Raw genomic sequence first — 20,246 nt, forward strand, 5'->3', positions numbered from 1 at the left:
CAGTGTGTATTGGGTGCCTTGTGTGGCCTGTGTGCACATGGGTGTGTGCATGTGAGTTGTGTGGCATGTGCACATGCTGTGTGAATGTGAGGTGATCTAGGGGTGGGTGTGTGTGCATCTCTGCCTGTTTGCAAAGAGCACACCCCCATATGTCCTCTACCAGTTGGGGCTGGGAGGGACTGAACACCGTGACACTCACAGGGCAGGAAGAGGAGGTCTTGGCTGTTGGCAAGGTCCCTGAGTCAGGGCCTGGGCCTGGGCCATGAGAGGCTGGTTTTGGTCTCCAGCTTTGCAGGTCAGTGGAGAGGACAAACAGGAAAAAAGGAGCCTGCTCTGGCGGGTGGACAGGCCAGGGCTGGGCTGGGCTGGGCTAGGCTGACATCTGGAAAGAGTGGAAGCCCTGAGGAGAGGAGAAGCTGACATGCGGCATGGAAAGTCCCCTCTCAGACCCCTCCACATGGAACTGCAGTGGCCATGGTGTGTGCATGAATGTGCATATGAATGCACGTGTATGCCTCTGTCAAACCCTGGTGGGTGTGTGGATGTCATACACGTGAGCGCGTGTGTGTAAGAGAGGGGAGAGGAAGCAAGAGAAACAAGTAAGGACATGGAGGTCCATTAGAAGACCCCTCCTTCTAGGGCAGGTAGTACAGGAAGTGGGTGGGGTGTCCCTGGCTGACACAGGACCCTGGGGAGGAAGTTGGATCTTGCAGGGGCACATTAAGCCTGGGCTTGGCCCCTACCCCACCCCCTCCTTTCCTGTCCCTCCTCTTGAGCCAGCCCTAATTGAGAAGGAGGGGGCTGTGTGTGCCTGGGGGGTACCCTGAGTGTAGTGTGAATTCCCAAGGTTTCACCCCTTCCTCACTGGGCCCAAAGAGGAACAGAAGGCGCTGGCTTGGTTAGCGGGAGTGGGGGCCTGCCATCTCCGACCTCAGTTTACCCACTGAGGAGGTGAGGGCTGCTGCTTGGGCAATCTCCCACAGAAGTTCCAGGAGGGGGGCCCTGTGGGGTGAGGGAAGGCAGGATGGATGGAGGTTGCCACTAGGCCAAGTAGGGGACTGGCTGAGGTGGACTCAGGGCCATCGGGAGTGGGGGGAGGAGCCCTGAGGATGGATCTGGGAAGCCTGAGGGCAGGAAGGGAAAGTGGGGGCCAGGAACTTACTTCCTGGTGGACGGGAGGAGGGAGGCGGGAGGCCAGGGGAGGCATGTGAGGGAGTTAGAGGGGGAGGAAGTTCTCTCCTGGGCAGGTCACTCCCAGAGGCTGGGTCGGGGCGGGGCAGGCGATGGAGAGCAGATCTGAGTGCCTGGGCCACCTTCACGCTGCTGCCCAGCTGCCCAGGAGCCCGGGAGCCCAGCCAGGTAAGGGTGTGCAAAGGGGCACCTGGCAGCACACCTGCCCCTCCTGCCTAGTCCCTAGCCCTCAGATGGTAACCTCTCTAGGCCTCTGCCAGGGCAGGAGGATTTCTGATCTGTGTTGGATGCCCACTGCCCAATCTGGGTCTCATGGGCTCCCTGGGGGTATCCTGCGCTCTGTTCTGTGTGACTGACTTGACCTCTCTCTCTCTCTCTCTCTCTCTCTCTCTCTCTCTCTCTCTCCCTCCCTCCCTCCCTCCCTCCCTCCCTGTCCCTCACTAGGGGAGGTGGGTACTGGGGATTAAACTCAGTGGTGCTCTACTACTGAGCTACACCCACAGTCCCCAGCCTTTTTAACATTTTTTCCAAGTATTTTGAGTCAAGGTCTCACTAAGTTCCTGAGGCTGGCCTGGAATTGATGGTCCTCCTGCCTCAGCCTTCCAAGTCACTGGAATGACAGACACGCGCTGCTGTGCCCAGCTGACTGCCTCTCTCTTATATCCCTGCCCAGGATCGAGCACAGGCCAGACCCCTATCCCGGGCACCCACACACTGACAGGCTCGACTCCCCTGGCACCTCTCTAAGGACTTCTGTACAGTGAACCTGGAAGGCAGGGCTGGCCCCTCAAGTGGAGGCTGAGTTGCCCCATCTCCAAAAGCGTAGGACACCTGTGGTGGCCCCACCATGCTGCTGGCGTCCACCACCTCTGGTAAGGCTGGGCCCCTGCACACCCCCACAGGGGTGAGTTTGGTGGGTTTGATAAAACCAAAAAGTCCCTTTTCCTACACAGCTCCTTCGCCCTCCTCTCTGGGGCAGGTGGGAAGAGTGCCTCTTTCCCAGGAGAGGACAGGGAGAGGAGGGCAGGGCGTACATGCTCCCTGGACCGGGGCTGCCCTTCCCTCAGACCACATGTGTACAACTCCCCACAGATAAGGCTTCCTTGGAGGAGTCCCCTCTGCTGAGAGCCGAAAAGTGGGCAGTTGGGGAGGTCCGGGGTGCCAGCTGCCCAGGTCATCAGCCCTGGCATCTGGTGGGAACTTGCTTGGTGTGGGTACCCCTACATGGCACCCTTTCTAACTTGGCCCTCTCCTCCCACCCTTGCCCAGCTGTGCCTGGGCCCCTGTCTCCACTTAGCCCGCCAAGCAACAAGAGCCAGGAGGAGTCACCGGACACCAGGGACCCATTGCTAGCCCGGGCAGAACTGGCCCTGCTTTCCACAGTCTTTGTGGCTGTGGCCTTGAGCAATGGCTTGGTACTGGGGGCCCTAGTGCGGCGGGGCCGGCGGGGCCGCTGGGCACCCATGCATGTCTTCATTGGTCACTTGTGCCTAGCGGACCTAGCTGTGGCTCTATTTCAAGTGCTGCCCCAGCTGGCCTGGGATGCCACCGACCGCTTCCGTGGGCCCGATGCCCTGTGTCGGGCTGTCAAGTACCTGCAGATGGTGGGCATGTATGCTTCCTCCTACATGATCCTGGCCATGACGCTAGACCGCCACCGCGCCATCTGCCGCCCCATGCTGGCATACCGCCATGGAGGTGGGGCTCGCTGGAACCGGCCAGTACTGGTGGCCTGGGCCTTCTCACTTCTTCTCAGCCTGCCCCAGCTCTTCATCTTTGCCCAGCGTGATGTGGGAGATGGCAGCGGGGTCTTCGACTGCTGGGCCCGTTTTGCAGAGCCCTGGGGCCTTCGTGCCTATGTCACCTGGATTGCCCTGATGGTGTTTGTGGCACCTGCCCTGGGTATTGCTGCTTGCCAGGTTCTCATCTTCCGGGAGATTCATGCCAGTCTGGTGCCAGGGCCATCAGAAAGGGCTGGGGGTGGCCGCAGAGGGCACCGGACAGGCAGTCCCAGAGAGGGAGCCCGGGTGTCAGCAGCCATGGCCAAGACTGTGAGAATGACACTGGTGATTGTGATCGTCTACGTGTTATGCTGGGCACCCTTCTTCCTTGTGCAGCTGTGGGCAGCATGGGACCCAGAGGCCCCTCTGGAAGGTAGGTGTTGCTGTGGCTGGGGCTGGGGCTCTGGGGGCTGCTTTGCTTGGTCCTCTACCCCACACACCTGATAGCGGGCTGCACGCTAGCCTTAGCGGGCACAGAGGATTGCACCCCTCCCAAACCTGAGCTCCAGCCTGGACTCCACCTCCACAGGGCCCCCTTTCGTGCTGCTCATGTTGCTGGCCAGCCTCAACAGCTGTACCAACCCCTGGATCTACGCCTCCTTCAGCAGCAGTGTCTCCTCAGAGCTGCGCAGCTTGCTCTGCTGTGCTCGGGTACAGGACCCACCCAGCCCAGGGCCCCAAGATGAGTCCTGTGCCACTGCCAGCTCCTCCCTGGCTAAGGAGACTTTCTCGTGAGGAGCCGGTGGGCACCTTCCTTCCAAAAGCTCCACGAAGCTCAGCTGCCTCTGGGGTTGGCCCCTCTAGGCCTCACTGTATACACTGAGGGCCCCTTACATTAGCTCCTTGTTCCAGGCATAGGGAGAGACTAAGGAGGGCAGAAGACCCTACGGCCTGGGGGTGGCAGGTGGCTTGTGCCCTGGAAAGTGCCCCCCAGCTAAGACAGAGGTCCCAGGGAACCAAAGAGGAAGGACCAGGGTGGGACCAGGGGACTTTCCTGTCTGAGCCTCTCTATAGCCTTCCGTAATAAAAGTTGCAGTTATTTTCCACATGGTGAGGGGGTCTCCTTGCATTAGGGTAATGGCAGATGTGGAGGGAGGAACATAGACATACGAAGACTCCCTGGAACATGCATGGGTCAGACACCCACAATGCAAGCAACCCAGCCTTCACAGGTACAGCTGTCCAGGAGACACAGTCCCCTGCCAGGGGACCTATAGCAGAAGTTATTCCTTGCCAGTGGAGGTGCTGGGACTGGCCCTGTACCAACCTGCCCAGCCCCCCAAGACAGAGAGTTGGCTCCATCAGGGAATCAACGCACAGGTCTTTATGAATGACTGCCAACACCTGCCACCCACAGCCGCTGACGAGCCCTCCCACCAAAGCTGCACAGGTGCTTGCCCCCAGCCTATTTTCCTGGCTGCCTCCATAAGAGGCCTAAGCCAGGGATGAGAAGAAGCAAAGGACCTAGGGAGAATGGTGGACTTGCTGGAAGCCACCTTGGGAAGGCAGGGCCTGTGCTGGCTCTACCAGAGCATCTCAGTGTGGCTTCAGGGCTGAATCTGGCCCTGGGGATGGGAAGCAGAGGGCGAAGCTGGGGCCCCAGGCCCTCGGGAGAAGCCTTTGTTTCTGCCCAGGCGGCTACAGGCCAGAGGCTTTGGGCTTCGGGGCCCGGGGCTGGTGGAGGCAGTAGCTGCTGGCCCAAGGCCTTGGCGGGCAGCAGCCTTCCCCAAGAGCTCCTTAAACACGGAGTCCATGTTCTGCGCCACAGCCTGGCAGGGAGGAAAGGCAGGGAGAGCATCCAGTGAGGGTTCCCTCGTGGGGGCTCCCCCACTCAGGCCTCTGCCTAATCTCCACCCACCCTGCCACTGGGCCCCTCCCCTCCCAGCCTCTACCACTCCCTGCTGGTTTCCCTTCTACCACTTTTAGTGTCTTCTGTCACAGCCTCCTCTGGGGACAGTGATTCCTTGGTCTGGCCCCATGCCCCCTCATCTTCTCACCCCTACTCTTCCTGGCCCTGTCCATGGCCTCTGGGGCCACCAACATGCTGGCAACTCCCAGCTCAATGTCCTTCCCTGGGACTTCCCACATGCTCTGCCCCAGCCACCCCTGTCCCTGCCAGCAGGTTTCTTATCCTGCATATCCACCCAGCCTGTCTTAGGCTCCTGGTATTCCTACATATTCTTGTACTGTCTCCTCCTTGGGCTCAATGACTGTCCCCAGGACTTCTCTGCCTATAGATGCTCACAAGGCACATCCTTCAGAACAATGGAAGAGGGCTGTGTTCCCCAGGTTGTGCTGCTAACCAGGGCCAGTTGCCCTCCCTGCCCGCCCCACCATCTATTCCTTTCATCTTCCCCGGTGTGCTAAGCACCTTCCAAGTCACTACCTGTCACCTTGAAGCCTGTCCAGGAGCCTCTCCCCGATGCCAGCTTTGATAGCTTGTCCCTACTGCATCTCTGCTCAAGAATGAGCCCCTCTCATCCCTGCCTCTGGGCCCCTGTCCTTCCCACTCCCATCCCCAGCCCCTTTGCCCTCCTGCCCCTTCCTGGACTCTGTCTTGGGCTCTTGTCTGGTGGTGGGTAAGCCTGAACCAAGGCCAAGGAAAGCAGAGACGAACCTCACTTCAGGAGGGTTCCTAGGGGGAGGCAGTGGCCCTGTGGGAGAGAGGCTGCCCCACCTGCCACATAGCTCTCACCTTATCCACATCCACATGTTGCTCTGGGGAGGTTGGGACCAAGCAGTGTCGTCTGTATCCAGAGGGGTCTACAGCCTCAGGTGGGGTGCCTACCTCTGACCTATAGGACAAAGAGAATGAACCTGATGGAGGGCCTGGGAAGTCCCCAAGCCAAGGTGGCAGTGGCTCCTCCCATCGTGGGCATGGCCAAGGAAAGGGGTGGGTCCCAGTGTTTCCCAAGTTCCTCTAGAGCCTCTCCCTGTCAAAGCCAGTCTGGCTTTATTCTGCCCTCCCTAGTGACCCTGGCCTGGCATGGTGAGGGCAGCCTCTGGCCACTATGTCTGCTGCCTGGGGCAGGCAGGACCCTCAGAAGGGATGGGTACACTCCAAGGCCAGGAGGCCCTGGGCCCACCACCTGCTTCTCAGACATGGGCAGGAAAGAGATGGACCTGTCTGAGTGCTCCTTCCCACCTGGGGTCCCAGCCAAAAGTGGTCACAAATGTTCATTCTTGAGCCCAGTCCATATTTACAAAATTTGGCTCAGAGCAGAGAAGGGGCAGCAATGCGGGTTTGAACAAGTGCAGCGTGAGCACCTCCGGTGACAGTGCCTACTTCTCGAGAGAGCTGGGTGGAGAAATGTAGATACCTCCAGTTCAGGCCAGGCTAAGAAGACAACCTCGAACAACCCCCACGAGGGCCTCAGCTCACTCACCCCTCAGGCAGCATGATATACTTGTGGGGAATGAGTCCCCGCACACCAGCATGCTCGCCCCGCCACCAGTCACTTGAGGCCCGCGCATGCAGTCGCAGAACATCCCCTCGCTGGAACGTCAGCTCCTGGGCCGTGCGGCCTGTGTAGGCAAAGCAGGCCACGGCCTCCACAACACCCTCCAGGTCTGCGAACAAGAGAGGGTCTGAGTGGGAATGGAGTGGGCCCCTAGAGTGGGCACAGGGTGGGGACTCCAGCCTGTCCACTCACCATTGTCTTGAGCTGAGGTCCCAGCTTCCAGCTCTGGCTCGTTCTCCCCCACGAGGATCTCCAGTTGGGCATCCCTGAGGTTCAGAGCAGAGCAAGGCAGGTGACGGGGGCTGTCCTCCACTGGACCCCCCAGGCAGCCCCAAGAGCATACCCCAGGCAGCTGGCCGAAGGTGGAGCCATGCACTTCTCATAGGCGGGGCCTGGCAGTGTGGCCAGGGTTGGGAAAACCTGGGCCGGCTGCAGGATGAGTGTCTGCACCAGCTGGTTCACCCGGCTCTGCAAGGCCACTGGGTCCTGTCCAGCAGGCACGGGCAGCAGTGTTGGCCCAAAGCACACAGCCAGGTTGTAGGGGTCCATCATATTCTCATCGCTGTACTGGGCCAGGCTGGGGGGAACATGCGGCTCATAGGCAGAGAGCTCCCATGTTGGTGTCCCCCCCACCCCCCATTCCCAGTTTGCTCCCCAGAGGCACTCACTGGTTGAGGAAGGTGAAAAGGTAGCGTAGGACCACCAGCACCGGGCCAGGCAGCCGGGCCAACAGGCGGCTCACAGGCTCTACCCGCTCAGCCACAGCCTCCAGCTCTGTGGCCAAGAGAGAGTTGAGTGAGTGGGGCCACAGCCACAAGCAGGTGGCCCTCCCATCTGGTCACCCTCAGACCCTGGCCTCACCTGCAGAAGCCAGCAGCTCACTGAACAGGTCTGGGGGGAAGAGTGGGGGCTCCAGGCTCCGGAAGTAGAGCTTCAGCACCCCAGCCACTGAGTCCAGGTCATGGGCAGTGCAGCCTTCTACCAGAGGGTCCTCTCCTAAGGTGGGACAGGAGACATAGCACCATGAGAAGGTCAGCTGCACCTGCTGAGACCCCACTGCCACCCTGGCCTTCCCGTTCGCACCTCTCTCGAAGGCATCACGGATCTCTGAGATCCGGGGCTGGGCACCTGACACTCGGAAGATGCCTTCATGCTGCAAGCCTGTGGAGGACAAGGAGCTGGTGGGCAGAGTCCCCTCCCAGCTTCAGGACTGTCACCCTGTGTGAGGTTCCAGGTGCCGGGCACCAGGCCACAGGAGGGGCTGGGGTGTGCTTACCGTTGAGGTTAATGAAGCGGATACAGCTCTCCACCACCAGGGGAACAGGCTGACCCGAGCTCTGGGGACGGAGAGGGTATTACACGCAAGACCCACCTTGGCATTCCACCTTTCTCTTAGTGTCTTACTGTTGAATTTGCTACAGTCACTCCTAAGTGTCTGATATTTCTAATGCTATTTTAGGTAGTGCTTTGCATTTTATTTGCAAATTGTTTGTTGCTGGAATGTCAAAATGCAATCAAAAGCTGGACGTTGACCTTGAATCAAGTAACACTGCACAACTCAAACAGGTTCATTTAAATAGTCTGATTCTTTTGAATGCTGTGTACATACTCACATCATTGCAAATGATAGTGTTCTTTCTCTTTCTTTGTTTTTTGTTTTTCTTTTTGTTCTTCTTCTTATTATTATTATTTTGTACTGGGGATTGAACCCAGAGATGCTCTACCACTGAGCTACAGCCCCAGTCCTTTTTTTAATTTTGAGGCAGGGTCTCACTGACTTTCCCAGACTGGCCTCAAACTTGCTATCCTCTTGCCTGAGCCTCCCAACTCACTGGGATTCCAGTTGCCCACCATACCCAGCATGCTCTGTACCCACAAGCTCTTTCTTCTTTTGGATCTCTCTTGCTCCCCCTATTTCAATATCTATTGTCGCACCCCAACAGCCAAGGAGCCAGCAATGGGACCTTTGGGCATCCTGCACTGGTCCCAGTCACAGGTAGGGGGCTCTTGCAACATCTCCCCCTGAAAAATGCTGCTGCCCCAGGTTTCTGTATTCCTGTGACTGTTGAGGACATTCACATCAAGCAGTAGAGGCCTAGAAAAGGCCCACCCAGGAAGGGACAATTGACCTCCACCTGGGAAGGTCAGGAATGAGGGATGCAGGGATCAAGCTGCTGCTTGGCCACAAAGATGATCCAGGGTTGAAAAAAGACCGACAGGGCTACCTGCAATCAGTTGGAGTATGGGGCAAAGCAAGCACCTGGATAAACTTCTCCATGTCTCCTCCAAAGAGTTTCTGGTTATACTGGGAGCTGGGGCGGGGATGGCGGCTCTTCTGGAGTTTTCTCTGTGTGTACTGGGTCCTGTGGTGAATGGGAGTTGACTCTGAGGGGATCAGGCATGGAGAATAGGATGCCCTGGTCCAGCCCAGTAAGGCCCTGAAACTCCCAATTTATTCCCCTAAACCACTGGGCACACGGGGACATTGAGGCCACAGGGGACTGAGTGACAGAGCTAGATCCCAAGGAGAGAGGTGATGGGGAACCTCAGAAGAAGCCAGCATCTCATGAAGGACTCACCAAGACATCTCCCGCTCCTCCTTGTCACCTGAGGAGAAGAAAATGCTGGTCTGCATCTCAGGCCAGGAACTCTTGAAGGAACCCCAGAGAAAGGAGCCACAGCCTGAGACTGAGTGCTCAAAGGCCAGGGGTAGGAGAGAGGCCAGGACCCTTGCTGGGCTAGTTCCTCTGGGAAGGAACATAGGCTGGATGGGAGTCCGACAGGACAGAGGAGAGCAGGAAAGAAGGGGTAGGGCCTGCACCAGAGCCCACCTCGTTGCAAGGCCTCCTGCAGCTTCTCATGCTTGGCCTGAAGCTTGGCAAGGATGCTCCGTCCACTCAGATACTCCTGCAGCTTCTGGAAACCCCAAGAAGAGCTCAGAGTTTAAGAACTGGCTCCATGACTGCGCCCAACCCTGCATGCCTCTTCCCTGCCCACCCAGCCCACCGTGATATAGAAGGTCTCTGTCTCCTGTTGCTGTCCCCGCCTCCGGCCTGCCTGCCGGGTGCCTGGGTCTGAGCTGGTGGACTTGAGGGACTCAGTGGAAGGACTGGCCTGGAAAGAATCGAGCATGTCCCCATCATCTGTTGCTACCACCTCCAGCAGAGCCTGCAGCGTTGCCTTCAATGTCTTGTTCACCTGAGGAGGGGACAGCACCAGGGCGGTAAGAAGTCAGGGAGGGTGAGCTGCAGAACAGGAAGTCCAAGTCAGCAGGAAGGAGAGATAAAGGCCATTGTCAATTGGGAGGTTGGTGGCAGGGCAGCTGACCCCACAAGAGGGCTCTAGAGGCACCTGAGCCACTCATACCTCTTCTGTCTCAATGGTCTGTCGGTCCAGGCGGCTCTGGATATTCTGGGCTCTGGGCAGAATCTCATCCCGCAGTTCCATCTCAACCCGGATCTCAGCCACCTGCAGAGGGTAGTGCCAGAGACTGAGGGCTGCACCTGGGGACAAAGCTCAATAGTGGCAGTAAGGACAGGCAGCAGGTACCAGGATCTCTGGGGCCTAAGGAACCAGGCACATTTCTATTGCCTGGTGGCTGACTATAGGACCAGCAGCCCTTGACACTTAAACTGAAGAATGTTTCTCCCCCAGAGAAAGGAATGCATCCATCCACACCAAGACTTGTCCACAAAGGTTCACGGCAACATTATTCAGGCTAGTCCAAAGCTGGAAACAATGCAAGCATCTAACAACTGGCAAATGAAAAAAATGGGATATCATTCAGTCACAATAAAGAATGAAGCTGGGTGTGGTGGTGTATGACTATAATCCTAGCGGTTAGGGAGGCTGAGGCAGGAGGATCAGGAGTTCAAAGTCAGTCTCAGCAAATTATCAAGGTCCTAAGCAACTTAGCAAGATCCTGTCTGTAAATAAAGTACAAAAAAAGGCTGGGGGTGGTGACTCAGTGGTTAAGCACCCCTGGGGCCAATCCCTAGTACCAAAAAAACAACAACAACAAAAAAGAATAAAGTATTTATCTCTGCTACCACAAGGAAAGACCTAGAGAACATTATCTGAGTGAAACAAGTCAGACACAAAGGGCCACATATCACAGAAATGTATTTACCTAAAATGTCTGCTCAGGCAAATCGCGAGAGATAGGAAGCCCATGGAGTGGGCACTGGGGGCAGGGCATAGGTGGGGAGCAACTGTACAGGTAAGATTTCTATTTGGGTGATGAAATGGTTGTAGAATTAGATAATGAAGATGGCTGCAGAGTCTGGGAAGATACACTTTACATGGCTTAATTGTATATATGTTATACTTCAATTAATTGCTGATTTAAAACTAAGGATGGTGAGGAGGGCTGGGCCCTGAGACAGAAGAAGGCCCAGCCAGACCTCTCCTGGGAAAAAGAGAGGACAGAAAAATCACTCTAATTGGACAGCATAAGAGCAGTCTGTCTCCTGGGCATGTGGGGGGATAGGAGGAGAAAGTTTTAGGAAGTGAGGAATTCCCTAAAAGGGAAGTAGAGCACATGCTTAGCACACACGAGGCCCTGGGGCCACCGTTAGAAACACATATAATAAACATGTAAGTATCCAGAAAAGTCTGGCAGAGAGGGGAATGGGGATTTGGTGTTTAATGGCGCCAGGGTTTCATTGTGGGAAGATGAGCAGGTCTGGAGGTGGAAGGTGGTGATGGTTATGCAACACTGTGGAAGTACTCAATGCTACTGACCTGTGTTCAGGTACCCAGTTTTTTTTGAGATACGGTCTCACCAAGTTGCTCAGGCTGGCCTCAAATTTGTGATCCTCCTGCCTCAGCCTCCTGAGTTTCTGGGAGTGCAGGCATGCACCACCACACCCAGCAACCACAGGAAACATTGACATCGGCTCCTTCCCCAAATGCATACCATTAGCAGAAACTAGATATTTCCTCTCTGGACTCAGGGACAGTAGTCACAGCTGACAAGGAGGGATGAAACTGCACCCTGGTGACATAGTGAAGACAGAAACAAGCCTGCCCTGGAATTCCATGTGGCGAAGACAAAAGCAAAGACTTGGTCCATGCCACTTGGTCCATCTCCCTCAGTGCTTGCCAACATGAGACTGCTGCTTCCTCACAATGGCAGCCGTGGCCTCCCTTCACTGTCTCCTTGCTGATAAGATTTATCAAGATGCCAGACCATGGAGTTAGCCCTGTTCTTTGACAGCACGCAATGTACAGGCTTCCCAAGTCCCCTAATGCATGCCCCAGCCTACACCTCCCTGAGATGCGTGCCCCCAGGTTCTCCACGCGGTAGTCTCCTCACAGCAAGAAGTAAAAACCGCAAAGTGGGCCACTACAGGGGTGTTCCTGGTGGGCTTTGGCTGGGTCTGGGTCATGGAGCTCCATCTAGGTGCCTTCAAGTGAGGTCCCCAGAGCACAGCAGCCAGAAAATCTCCTGCTTGGGGAACTGGTCAGTTCAGGAAGAAAAACTCACAGATACCCAATCTTTATTTGGGAATCTCCCCAACAAAAGAGATGAGCCGGGCTGGAGTTGTGGTTCAGTGGTGAGTGCTTGCCTAGCACCACATAAAAATAAATGAATAAATAAAATAAAGATATTGTGTTCATCCACAACTAAAAATATTTTAAAATAAATAAATAAAAATAAAAGATGGCTGGGGATATAGCTCAGTTGGTAGAGGCTTGCCTTACAAGCATGAGCCCCTGCGTTCAATCCTCAGCACCGCAAATAAATAAATAAATAAATAAATAAATAAATAAATAAATAAATAAAAGAAAGGAAGAAAGAAAGAAAGAAAGAATTAAAGGATTTCAGCCCAGAGTGATGGCTCATACCTGCAATCACAACAACTTGGGAGGCTGAAGCAGGCCAGCCTGGATAACTTACAGAGACCCTGTCTCAAGATAAAAAATAAAAAGAGCTGGAGTGTAGCTCGGTGGTAGAGCACTTGCCTAGCATGTGCAAGGCCCTGGTTTCCATCCCCAGCACCATAAAAATAAAGGCATAGTGGGCTGTGGATCTAGCTCAGTTGGTAGAGTGCTTGCCTCACATGCACCAGGCCCTGGGTTCTAATTCCTAGCACCACAGAAAAGAAAGAAAGAAAAAAAAATAAAGGCATAGAGATGAGAAATGGGAAGGAGGATGAGATTAGAGACCCAACCTGTAAGTCCAATATCCAATAACAAGGATTCAAAAAAAAAGAAAATTGAGGGGAGGACCTTTTCAAAGGAATCCTAGAAGCCCCAACCCTCAAGGCACTACTTTGCAGATAGACAGCACCAGAAGGGGAAAAGGATCCCCAAGGCAGAGCATCATGAATTTTACATCAAGGGGAAGGGACTATCCTAACAGCTCATGGGACAAGTACAAAGAAGCCTTATTATAAATTACTGCTGTATGTTTATTTCCTCTCAAATTGGTATTATGAAAATATTTTTAAAAATTTTTTAAGTTGGGCATGGGTGGTGCACACCTGTAATCCTAGCAACTTGGGATGCTGAGAAAGGAGGATCACAAGTTCAAAGCCAGCCTCAGCAACTTAGACCCTGTTTCAAGATCAAAAGGGTTGGACATGTGGCTCAGTGGTTAAGCACCCCTGGGTTTAATCACTGGTATTCCCAAAAAATTTTATGGAAAATTTTCCACATACAGTACATGGAAAGCTACCTAGCACCTGGTGGCAACATTAACACGCCTTGGCCCATGGGGTGTGCATTGGGTTTGTGGATGTTTGGAGTAAGCTGTTGCATGTGCCCTGAGGCCAGGGAACAAGGAGCTGAGCCATCAAGACCAGCTGGTTAGTGAGCTTCCATTCTTTAGCCAAGTGCAAATCCTGAAAATCCTACAACTGGCCTTAGCTAAAATGAAGACCAGAGAATGTGAAGCCCTTTGTACCCATATTTGGGGCATTAATGACAGTGTCATGTGAACCTCACCTCATCACCTTCGTGCGGCTGGTAGTCAAAACGCAGCGGGGGACAGAAAGCAGTTGCATGCACCTCGAGCACCTTGGCCTTGTCTCCTGGAGGATCCAGGGCCTCTAGAGCCTCCTCCAGGCTGCCCAGACCCTGCATCTGGGAGGCTTGGGTGCGGCTCTCTGCGGTTGTGTAGCTCCGGAGCACCTGCCCCAGGGCCAAGTGGAAGCCTGTGTCACAGCACTGTGGAGAAGCAAGCAGACGCTCAGGTGAGCCCAGAGCCATGGTCCCTGAGCCCCAGTTTGTGGGGCTCCTCTCACCCAAACACCTGCCCAAGACTCACATCCATGAGGTCCAAGACATCATGCAAGTAGTAGTTGCTGACGGCAGCGTTGACGCTGGCCAAGCTGAGCAGGTATTCATTGCGCGCCTTAGTGCACTTGAGTCTGTGCTCCAAGAACTTGGCCTGACGCTGCTCAAGACAATGGGGCACATGGGGGTGACCCACTCCCCAGCCCACCCCCATCTCCAGCCTTCCATATAGCCCCCCTTCCCTTCCCTTCCATTGTGGACAAGCACACCATGTCCCATGGGCAAGTCCCTTAGCAAGTTCCCGTTGTCTTTCCCTCCTCACCTTGTCACACCTTAACCCTCAGGGCTCAGTGTGTGGGCTCACCAACCATGGGGTGCCCAGCCGAGCCTGACTTGACTTCCCAGCTCTTTCCAGCTATTTCTAGTCCATCCCACTCTCTTTCCTGCCCTCTGCAAATCTGCCTGTCGCCTTAGTCCAGGCCCCAACCTGCTTCATTGTCATTCCTCACAGCCAAGGGGGAGGACAACACACCAGATACCTGATAAATAAAAGGCCCAAATGCACACACCCCACAATGGAGGTGGGAGCCAGGGCAGGAGGACCTGGAGGATGCACAAGAAACTCCACTTGGACCCAACAGGGGGACTGAAAAGAGGAGAAGGCACATGCTGGGTAGAAGGGACTGGATCGGCACACTCAGCCCCAGCCATCGTGGGGGTTCCCTCCTGGCATTTCACACCCTCTCCATTCTCTTTGGGATCACCTCAAATGTCCTTTCTTACGTGTCACTTGATCACTTATCCTGAGTCTTCTTGCTCTCTGACACCTCACAGGATGGCTGGGAGGAGAGACCCCCAGACTTGGCAACACCAAAGCTCTCTGTACTCTGGTGGGGATGTGGGGGGGGCAGCTTGAAGCATGGGGGACTGCACTGGGCTGTCCTGGGCCCTGTGACTGTTTGACTGTCCTTCCCTCTCTGTCTCTCAGGCTCATGGAGCATTCTGTATGTGATCCCTAGTTTGGGGAACCCTTCAGAGCCAGAATCCTTCCTTTACAGGAGGCAAGAGCCTCACTGGAGGCCTACAGCTCCCCCTCCACCCAGCAGACCCCAGGAAGAGCCAAAGGCTTGCAGGGATGAAGGCCAGGAGCCCTCCAGGCCCACCTTCTCCACCAGCTTCCCCCCCTTCTTGAGGGAGCTCTTGCGGAGGGGCCCTGTCTCAGCAGTGGTGGTGGTGGCGGTGGCAGCAGTGGCCACAGGGGCACTCCGACCTGCCCGCTTCTCCTCTTGCCGCTCAGCTTCCCGGAGCTTCGCCTCTGCATTCATGCTGTCCACATGGTACACCTGGTATGTCTTCTTGGCCTGCAGGGAGGCCCCAGGCAAGGCAGCCCTGCTGAAGGTCATGGCCACAGCCAGCTCCTCCCCCATCCCAGCCCACCTGGGACTTGGACCAGGGATCTGGGCAATTCCACATGAGCACTTAGTCTAACTACCCTGTCCCCAGAGCTGAGAAGGGGCCTTGCCCACGGTCCCCCAAAACCAGGTCTCCCCTGGGCACCCTGCTTTCCTTTAGCCTGATATGGGGAGATGTGATAGCTTGGGGGTGTTCTCGCCTCTGACTGATGTCTCCCTGGGCCACTGCTGTGGCCCTGCCCCTGCCCTGTCCTTTACCGTCTGGAGCTCTGAGACCACTTCCAGGAGCTCATCCTGCAGCTGTTGCACCAGGTCCTTACTCTAGAGGTGGAGGGGGCAGTGTGACCACAGTACCCACCACAGTCCCAGATGAACCACCCTGCCTCAGCTTGAGCCACACAGGTCCCCTCTGCCCAATGACCCCTGGGCCTCCTGTGCTTTCAGCCACAGTGCCTCTGGATCAAGACCCCACAGGCTGCCCCTGCTAGATCCTGAGGGCCCCCTACACTTCACATGGCCCATGCATGAACCCTACCTTCCTGACAATGCGCCCCACGTCCTCTGCGATGTGACTCAGGCGCTGGGCCAGAGGCCCGGCCAGCACCTCACTGAGGGCCGCGCTGTCCCGGCTCTGCTGCCGCGTTTGCTGCAGCAACACAGCCCAGCAATGCAAGGGGGACAGGAGGGATGGCTCCTTCCTGGGGGCACAGGGGCACTCAGACCAGGGTGCCTGGTCCCCGGGCCCCGCTGTGGCATCTCTTCTAGTGCAGCACCTACCGGAAGCTTTGCTGCTCCCGGCTGCTGCCCCCCAGGCGACCTCCGCGGCTGGCAAAGCGCTCGGCCAGCTTGTCCAGGCCCCGGGAGTACTCCAGCTCCACCTCAGCTCGCCGCCGCATGAACTCAGCCAGCTCCTGCAGCAGCTCCCTCCGCAGCTCGCCCTGCAGCTCCAGGCAGCGCAGCTGCTCACTCAGCTGCCAGCGCATCTCTGCAGGACCAGAGGGGCTACGGTTCAGACCTGGTCAGCAGGTATGGTCACCCCATCTGCCCAGAGGGCTCCTGCATGCCTGGCCTAGGCTAAGACTAAAGCCAAGTACAGGGAAGAGGCAGCCCCACAGGCGCATCCCAGCCAGAGGGGAGAGTGGTGCACATGCCCAAGGGTGGGAAGGTTGGAACCATCTACGGCGGGCAGAACACAGGGCCACTCAGCCCCATCCTGCCCCATCTCCAGCCAGGCGCCTTTCAGTTTGGCTTCTTATCCTTCTTTGGTTGCTGGAAAGTCCCCAGAGGTTCTCCCTGCCACTTCCTTCCCCTCAGCCCCCAGGATTCTGGCGCTGCAGCTTCTTCTGAACAGATACACACACACACACCAGGCTGACTGCTCAGACCTCTGTGGCACTCTGGCAAGCCTCTAGTGAACTCGTGGCCTCAGTGGCCAGGGAGCCCTGTCCTCAAGCCCCAGGGAAAAGGGCAGTCTCATGGCGAAGGGTGAGCTGATCTGGGCTGATAAGTAAAGGGACAGAGGGGCAGTTCCCACTTCTGATCACCCACCTCAGGGCTTCCCCAGAACAGAGGAGAACCACACCCGGGGCCCCACACTGCCAGCCTCTCGACAGCTTATCGCTAGTTCCATTGGGCAACACTGCTTCCCCCACACACAGACAGAAAGCTTAAGCAACTCGCTGGCTACAGTTCTGCCCCATTAAATGGACAGGTAGACGGTAGGGGTCCTGAGCAAAAAGACACAGTCGTGGCTTCCGGCAAGCAGGCTGCCACACACTAGTCTCTGTCCATGTTCGCCGGGGCACAACACTAATTCATCTCTTCACTCAGCACAATGCAACGTCCTATCCAGTGTGTGGCAGACACATCCTAGATAGAGTGGTGAGGACAGCCGAGTCAGTGCCTGCCCTCCTGAAGCTAGGATTCGAGTGGGAGAACAGAGAGCAAAAGGACAGACATACAAGAATGTCCAGGAACAACAGGTGCACAAGGCAAGATCAGAGAATGAGTCTGACAAGTGGGTAGGGCAGATGCCCAGAGCCCAAGGTCCAGGGAGGATTTCCAGCTGGACCTGAGGGAGAGGGGAGCTTCATCTTCAGGGCCCTCTCTGGCTGCCATGTGGAGCCCAGGTGGCAAATACTGTACTAGTCCAGGTCAGAGATGGCAGGACTCAAGGGGCTGTTGGGGAGGATTCCACTCTGAACAGCTCAGTACAGGCAGATTTCTGTTCTGCTAGTGACTTTCCAGGGCCTGTGGAGCAAGCAGCCTTGGTGGGCTTTGCCTGCCCAGGCATCCTTATCTCCTCCTATTTCCTCTTGCAGAAAGTCCCCTACCAGTCCTCAGCCCTGAGGTTTGGGTGGGATTGACCTCTCTCTCTCCCTGACACCAGGAACCCCAGAATCAACTGCAGGTGTCACTACCCCTCAGTCCTGCACACCACCCCCACTGGCCTGGCTCGGGGATGGGCCTAGGGGCCACACCCCTGACTGTTTATTTCACTGAAAATACTGAGCAGGGGCACTCTTTTTACACCAATGGGACAAGCTGGGCAAATGGAAGCCTGGAATGGGGAGGACTTCCCAAGAGTGAAGCCAGTGCACAACAGGCCAGAGCTCACGACATGATACCATGTGAGATGGCAGGAGGTTCTTAACCATCCCAGTCAACCTCCTGTGGCTGATGCACGCTATGTGTGTACATGCCATGATTTTCAACCAGGAGAGTTTTCATTTAATCAGGATGACATTTTTGAATAAAAATGAATTTAATTTCATTCCAAGCAAGGTTTTAGATGACCCAGCTGGCCTTGCCTGTCCTCTGGCACCTGTCCTGCCCTTTGGGAGGACTATGTTCCCTGGGGACCTATCACAACCAACAGTGCTGAATGGACCAGCCGACCACAGCACTGCATTTATTCTTTGCTACCACCAGCAAAAACTGACTGGAGAAACGCACCCCATCAGGATGCCGACATGCGCACTGGCTGGCGTCAAGTAGCTGCAAATTGGAAGCCGACTGCATTTGAAGTCCACAAGAGCCTAGCGGCACCCCCCCCACACAGAGTGCAGCTTGCAGCTCAGAGGACCCTGTGCTGACCTCCCCGCAAGCGAGGTCAGCCCACACCCCATCCCCTTTTGCGGTAGTTGTACTCGAAGTTAATTGCGCATTGGGTTGTTTACTATTTGTCTCCCTCACTGGACCCATGAACCATGTGACGGCAGGGGCTGGTTCTTCCTTGTACAACAACATACTCCTAGTGCCTGAGTCAAAACAGATGTATACAAAACATGTGGCAAAAGAAGGGACTGAATGCGGAATCCCCCATATGTTTGAATTGTAAAGCTGAGCCATGGGCCCCACCAGCACTTCCTGTAAGCAAGGCATTCGCTCTCACTTCTGCTGACAAGAGAAGCAGAAGAAAAGATGGCCTCCCAATCCACGGTTATGCTGACCTTTCAGGATTTAGGGTGTTAGGACAGAGACCCTGTTTGTCTACCATGGTCAAAAGGTCTGTTGCCAGGGAAAGGATGGGAAATAGAGGTGCAAAACACTGGAGACCCACAGCACACAAGTTACACCTTAAATAAGTCTGGCTCAGAACTTCACTTTTTCAGTGTGAATAAATGACCCTATTTACTGACTGAAGAGCTTTCAAAGTCCTTGAATTTCATGACATTTTGAGGAAGTAGGTTGAGGATTACTGAGAGGTGATGAAGGCTCACCCACTCAGAAATCTTCTCCAGCTGACACTGGACACCAGGCGGCCTCTCCCAGAGTGGAAGGACTAGGGTTCACTTTGGTATCAATTGCTTGCATTGAATAATTACATTGGAACCAGCACAATCAGGTTGGAAGACACTTCAAGGGTCATTCAATCTACCTCTTGGGAGCTGTTGTGCTGTGTTCCCCATGGAAAGTCACCGTACCTCTCTGGGCTGTTACCACAATAAGTAAACTGGAGTGACAGAGAGCGATATGAGGATCAGGCATTGAAAAGCAGCAGGGAACTGCTGGTTCTTCGAGCTGCCTTCTTTCCTTGCCAAGAGTTACCATGCCCCGAATTAACAGAAGCTGGCGCTGAGCATTTGCAAAGCTGATTTGCATGTGATTTGCACAGGGTGTTTATCAGAGAGGTTTCATTTGTAAAACAGCCCTGTGGACTCTCCCAAGCCAAGATTCACTGCACCGGCCTGACCCAGAGGCAGCCGCCGCCACCTCCAAAGGGAGGCAAAAGTGTCGGAACCTGCAGTGGTGTTAGGGTGAGGTGACCACCAACCCAACCAAGCGACTCACGAGACGCCCTTACCCGCCCCACCCCTCAGCAAAGTCAAGGTGGCCCGTTACACTCTAGCGGGGATGCCGTCTTCCCAGTGTCCCCTCCCTCGGGCCACCAGGGTCTTCACTGCTCCCTGGGTGAGGCACAGGGAGACCCAATTCGGGCAGACGGACCAGAGGCAGGGGACTGGTGGGCGCTCGGGGTGAAGGGGACCCACGACGCAGGCTGGGGCTCGAGCTCCCTCCGCCCCTCTCCTGAGGACGCTTCGGGATCCGTCACAACCTGGGGGTCTCGGCCCCTCTCACCTTTCACTTGCGCCTCGTAGTCGGCCTGCAGCCCCCGCTCCCGCCGCAGCTTCCCGTGCGCCGCCATAGCGGCTGGGCGGCCGCGCCGTCGAGCCCGCTGCTCCCACGCGGCGGCGAGCGGTCGGGCGCTGGGACCTGGGGCGCCACCGCCAGCACCTCGCGCCAGCCCCGCCCAACCCCGCCCCCTGAGCGGTCCCCGGCGGGCGGGGCGGGGCGGGGCGCTCGGCCGGACTGTGCCCCCCGGCCCCTCCCTCCCTCGGAACCCGCGCCCGGCGCCAAGCAGCCAGGGTATGGGCGACAGCTCCCAGGTGCCAGGCCAGCTGACACCCCCTGCCATCTCCTCTGCCCTCAGGAGGCAGTCTTTGGGCGTCACTGGCCCTCAACAGCAGTGGACGGTACACCATAGCTGCTCTGGGCCCCACCCTCCCTGGACATCCCAGCCCTGGGAGAGGCCTAAGGAGCTTGGAGAACCGGAGTGGGAAGTTCTGCACGCAGCCTTAGGCCTTCCTTCCCTCCAGGCTGGGGGAGGGAGCAGGGTTCAACTATGGTTCCCCTTCTGCTCAACCCCAGAGGGAGGA

At 56.1% G+C, this 20,246-nt stretch overlaps 2 protein-coding genes across 5 annotated transcripts; one reads left to right on the plus strand and one right to left on the minus strand.

Moving 5' to 3' along the window:
• The first annotated feature begins 380 nt into the window (after positions 1-380).
• Avpr2 (arginine vasopressin receptor 2) lies at positions 381-4,018 on the plus strand. Of its 2 annotated transcripts, none has more exons than XM_047536626.1 (4): positions 381-477; positions 1,865-2,063; positions 2,461-3,345; positions 3,502-4,018. In XM_047536626.1, exons 2-4 carry the CDS (start codon positions 2,039-2,041, stop codon positions 3,705-3,707), a joined length of 1,116 nt encoding a protein of 371 aa, XP_047392582.1. In that variant the 5' UTR covers positions 381-477; positions 1,865-2,038; the 3' UTR covers positions 3,708-4,018. The 2 variants fall into 2 exon arrangements, with proteins under 2 accessions (XP_047392582.1, XP_047392581.1); XM_047536625.1 differs by lacking the exon at positions 381-477 and adding an exon at positions 1,271-1,359.
• A 239-nt stretch (positions 4,019-4,257) lies between these two features.
• On the minus strand, positions 4,258-19,819 carry Arhgap4 (Rho GTPase activating protein 4). 3 transcript variants are annotated; one of them, XM_047536622.1, is made up of 21 exons: positions 19,669-19,818; positions 15,865-16,072; positions 15,623-15,785; positions 15,346-15,408; positions 14,839-15,036; positions 13,707-13,835; positions 13,385-13,606; positions 9,800-9,901; positions 9,440-9,631; positions 9,265-9,349; positions 9,013-9,040; positions 8,694-8,796; positions 7,710-7,770; positions 7,517-7,594; positions 7,295-7,429; positions 7,102-7,207; positions 6,777-7,010; positions 6,626-6,699; positions 6,359-6,542; positions 5,668-5,767; positions 4,258-4,741 (listed from the first exon to the last, which is right to left on the minus strand). In XM_047536622.1, the coding sequence occupies exons 1-21, from the start codon at positions 19,733-19,735 to the stop codon at positions 4,520-4,522; spliced, it is 2,754 nt and encodes a 917-aa protein (XP_047392578.1). In that variant the 5' UTR covers positions 19,736-19,818; the 3' UTR covers positions 4,258-4,519. The 3 variants fall into 3 exon arrangements, with proteins under 3 accessions (XP_047392578.1, XP_047392579.1, XP_047392580.1); XM_047536623.1 differs by lacking the exon at positions 15,346-15,408 and having other exon boundaries at positions 19,669-19,819; XM_047536624.1 differs by lacking the exons at positions 15,346-15,408; positions 15,623-15,785; positions 19,669-19,818 and having other exon boundaries at positions 15,865-15,975.
• Positions 19,820-20,246: the final 427 nt, after the last annotated feature.

The sequence above is a fragment of the Sciurus carolinensis genome, chromosome X, assembly GCF_902686445.1.
Source record: "Sciurus carolinensis chromosome X, mSciCar1.2, whole genome shotgun sequence".
NCBI lineage: Eukaryota > Metazoa > Chordata > Mammalia > Rodentia > Sciuridae > Sciurus > Sciurus carolinensis.

Coding starts and splice junctions, on each gene's coding strand:
- Arhgap4 (XM_047536622.1), bottom strand. CDS start 19,735: ATGGCGGCGCACGGGAAGCTGCGGCGGGAGCGGGGGCTGCAGGCCGAC. Junction 8,797..9,012: donor GAGGAGCGGGAGATGTCTTG/GTGAGTCCTTCA, acceptor CATTCACCACAG/GACCCAGTACACACAGAGAA. Junction 5,768..6,358: donor TATATCATGCTGCCTGAGGG/GTGAGTGAGCTG, acceptor TTTGTCCTATAG/GTCAGAGGTAGGCACCCCAC.
- Avpr2 (XM_047536626.1), top strand. CDS start 2,039: ATGCTGCTGGCGTCCACCACCTCTG. Junction 2,064..2,460: donor GCTGGCGTCCACCACCTCTG/GTAAGGCTGGGC, acceptor ACCCTTGCCCAG/CTGTGCCTGGGCCCCTGTCT. Junction 3,346..3,501: donor CCCAGAGGCCCCTCTGGAAG/GTAGGTGTTGCT, acceptor CCACCTCCACAG/GGCCCCCTTTCGTGCTGCTC.